Source organism: Monopterus albus, unplaced genomic scaffold (assembly GCF_001952655.1).
Source record: "Monopterus albus unplaced genomic scaffold, M_albus_1.0 scaffold170.1, whole genome shotgun sequence".
Taxonomy (NCBI): domain Eukaryota; kingdom Metazoa; phylum Chordata; class Actinopteri; order Synbranchiformes; family Synbranchidae; genus Monopterus; species Monopterus albus.
In genome coordinates this window covers 779,366-783,137 of record NW_018128050.1, presented here as the reverse complement: position 1 = coordinate 783,137, position 3,772 = coordinate 779,366, and the positions used below count along the sequence as shown (strand labels likewise).

Genomic DNA, 3,772 nt, shown 5'->3' with positions numbered 1-3,772 from the left:
TGCATAAATACAGGGACTGACAACGAGCGTCTTAATCATCATCTGGTGTCTCAGTGTTATTGTTACATAACTGTCAAAACTGCAGAAAAGCCTGTGTGTCATTAAAAAGAGAAATCAGCAGATCTCCCCTCCCTGCTGGTGAGCTGTGCGTAGTCAGATAGAGGTGACTGAGCTCTGGTCCTGCAGTGACCCGTCGCCTTCTACTGCTCACTGATCAGGGAGAAGCTTTCGTGCCTCCAACTGAGGAATCATTGGGGTCCATTCTTCTCCAAAATGAAGAAGTACGATCAGTTTATAAATGACCTCACAAAGGTCCTTCTGTTGCTCATGATCTACAGCAGCAGGTGGAACCTTCTCCTTCACAAGCTACAATCTCAAAACAAAAGCTTATGACATTTAGGTTGAAACTAATAGTACAATTCTGTTATTTGGTGCACGAGGATGCCCCTGCATATGCACTCAGGCAACATGACCCACATTCACGTGCACAGTTTTCACTGTGTGAAGTGGCAAATCCTGCAGCAATCCATCAACGAAGGTGAAGAAGAAGAAGGCTGTCTATTAGCAAACTTAGAGCTGCAGCTAATGCTTATTTTCAGTATTGATTAGGTGAACTGCTTCGTTATTTGGTTGGTTACAAGGTCAGAAAGCGGTGAAAATGTCCATCCCAGTTTCTTAGAGTCAGGTTTTGTCTGAAACTCAAAGAGACCCAGCTTGGTGTTTTAATGATTTGTCAGTTATCACATCAGGAGCTGATTCATTTTTGTCTTGATTGAGAAAAATTATTAATTTTTCGGCTTTGAATTGAACATCTCTGGGGTCATATGGAGGCGCCCCCTCTGACTCTGAGAAACTCAGACTTTATAAACTAGATAATTCATCAAGGGAAAACCACATGAAAGCCTTTAGTCCAGATCCCAGTGCTGACAGAACACGTCTGAGTGCAGCAGTGAGTTATGGTCTTACTGGTGCGCCCCTCTGCCACAATCTGTCTGGAGCTGTGTCCGGCTCTGGCGGTGGTCACCACCACCCTGTACAGCGCTCCGGGTCTCAGAGAGCTGAAGCTGATGCTGGTGGTGTTGGCCTGTACGCTCTCATTCTTAATGACGCTGCTGTCATGGACCAGCAGGACCTGATAAGAGTCCAGGTCTCCGGTGGCTCGTCCCCAATGCGCCTGCAGGCTGTCAGTCGTGCCGGCGTTAGAGACCTGCAGCCTGCTGACCTGAGCTGGAGCTGAGACAACAAACACACACACACACACCTTGTAAGTGACTGCTTCTGCTCTGAACTTCACAGACATCACTTGTCAATCAAACAGGCTGTGTGAGGCCTTCCTGTAGTCCAGAGGTTCTCACACAGATTTAATTTATCAGTAAGGCTGACAGGGGCACTGGGATGGAAAGGGGTCAAGGAAAGCCATTCATGGATGACCTTCCCCACCAGTTGTTTTGAACCATGCACCATGAACCATGCTGTGCCCAGTTGGAGTCCGGCTGGAGAGCTGTGTAATACGTCCTGCTTTGCTGACATCTCTCTACTGTCAGCACTGTAATAAAGGCTGTATTGCTGTTTTATTTGGTGAACTGTGGCAATACTGTTGAACATTGTATTGTTTCTTTGTATGTTAATCTGTAAACTTGTCAGTTTGAGGTTTTAAACCTCAAAGGAATTTATCAAAGTAAAATAAAGGTAAAATAAATAAAATTTAAAAGGCATAAAATAAACAGAATGTTGTGCTGTCTACCTGCACCTGTCACACATGAAGAACAACATGCAACCCTAAAATTGTACCCTGACAATTTCCCCTTTGAACAATCAGCAGCATACGCACTGGTCCACGCCGTCACAGAGGCTGAGCTACTCAGGTTGCCACTGCTGGTTGTCACGGTAATGGTGTATAGGCATCCTGAGGTGAGGGTGTTGAAGGTGCACTCTCTGGACTGCCAGGGGAGGATCCTCTGAGCCACCATGGTGGCGGAGTCTGCCTGCCTGAGGAACACAGTGAAGGTGTCCCACTCGCCGATAGGTTGACTCCACAGGACGCTCAGAGTGGTTTCATCAGCGTGACGGACAAGCAGCTGCTGCACGGGCTGCGGAGCTGGAGGAGGGTGGAGGTGACAAAGAAGGTGCAGGTGATCAGATTTCAACAATAGTGCCATAAAGCATGTGAGGATAGGATTTTACCCCCCGTGACAAAGCAGCACCCAGCAAATCAAGTCAGGTCTGTGCAGGACCAGCAGGCATCAAGTTAAATCAGTTACACTCAGAAGTATCCAAAGAATGACAGAGCTACTACTACTAGAAGAGGAAGAGAAGGAGGAAGTGAAGGAGACACAGCATAGAGTGGGCTGGGAGGTAGCAAGTATTCAGTTCTAGTTCATGTTCTGATGAATATGAACTGACCCAGTCGTCCGTGGCAGTGCGCCATGTTACCCAGAAGGCCGCTTTGAACTGTGACCTCTGCCCTGTAGACTCGTCCTGGCACCAGACCAAGGCCAGAGAACACGAACCATCTGCTGTGTTTACTGACGGTCTGGTTCACCAGCACCGCCGAACTGTTCCTCAGCAGGACGCTGTAGTTCTCCCAGTCACCTGAGGGGGGCGCCCAGCTGAGCCGCAGCGTCCTGTCGCTACCAAGAGGCGACATGGAGAGAGCCGACACCTGGTCAGGTACTGGAACAGGACGGAGAAAATCATTAAAGCAGACAGGAGGAGAGGAGCGCCTCCCAGGCTGCAGACAACGTACGGCTGCTGCTGTTTGGACAACACCTGACATGTCTGGAACAGTAGTACAGGAACAAACACAAGCACAAAGCCTCTCCTTGTCCCACCAACACACAGTCTGTGCCAAATGCAGCTTTTTACAAGACTGTTTCTACTTTATACATCGTTATTTTATATTATAGTTTTTTTCCTTTTTTAAATGTATCTATATGTTTGTTTATTGTGATACTCCTTTTCTTATTAGCTTATTTTTATTCATATTATTTTTATGTTCACTAGCCTTTATGTTTATAGTTAATACTCTTCTAAAAAGACACAACCAGCCAGAGTTAAGGCAGTAAAGTCAGTACAAATACAATATTATGTATCAGGAAGCATCAGATCTGTGTCAGTGAAGCTCGACTTGACCTTAAAGTCACATTATCACATCTTTTTTCTTACTTTGCGTTTCCTCCTCTTCTGAAAATAAACCTACTCAACACATTAGTAATAATACTGTAATAATTACTGCAAGAAAGACAGAGTGAATTCCCCAAGGTGTCTCCAAGCACCCACCTGTCCTGCCTCTGGTCCTGGTCTCTGTACTCTCCCCTCCAGCTGTGGTCTGGACTGTTAGCTGGTAGCTGCGACCAGGGGTCAGGCCCTCAAAGACCACATGGGTGATGTTGGGAGGCAAGCGTTGCTGCTGTGGGGTTGAACCCGGAGCTGATAGGGTCACCAGGTAGAAATCCACACCGCCTTCAGGTGACGCCCAGGAGGCCAGCAGATGGTCTGAGCTGCCATTGTTGTCCAGCCTCAGACCTAACACTGCTGCTGGGACTGAAGACAAACACTAATATTAAAGCTACTCCACCTAATGTCTCTTCAGCCTAGAAGGTCCAGTGAGACTTGAAACAAACTGACCCCACAAACCGCTCTCTGCCCCTCCTGTCCTATTTCCTGAAGCTACAACATGAATTACGGATGCCTGGTTGGGACAAACTGTACAAACTGCAGCCTCCAGTGTGAAGCTAGCATTAGCCGGTTAACAGTAAATGTGTCAGTCCAG

General features: G+C 47.2%; 1 protein-coding gene across 4 annotated transcripts in view; it reads right to left on the bottom strand.

The window, feature by feature from the left end:
* Positions 1-3,772, bottom strand: part of ptprbl (protein tyrosine phosphatase receptor type B, like) — a 35,589-nt gene that overhangs the window by 18,185 nt on the left and 13,632 nt on the right. For all 4 annotated transcript variants that reach the window (XR_002276228.1, XM_020615807.1, XM_020615806.1 and 1 more), the window contains 4 exons: positions 3,280-3,543; positions 2,404-2,673; positions 1,832-2,098; positions 967-1,233 (listed from right to left, as the gene is read on the bottom strand). Coding sequence is in view for 3 of the 4 variants with exons in the window: in XM_020615807.1 (XP_020471463.1) it covers positions 967-1,233; positions 1,832-2,098; positions 2,404-2,673; positions 3,280-3,543 (1,068 nt within the window). In the remaining variant the exon portion in view is untranslated. The remainder of the gene's footprint in view (positions 1-966; positions 1,234-1,831; positions 2,099-2,403; positions 2,674-3,279; positions 3,544-3,772) is intronic.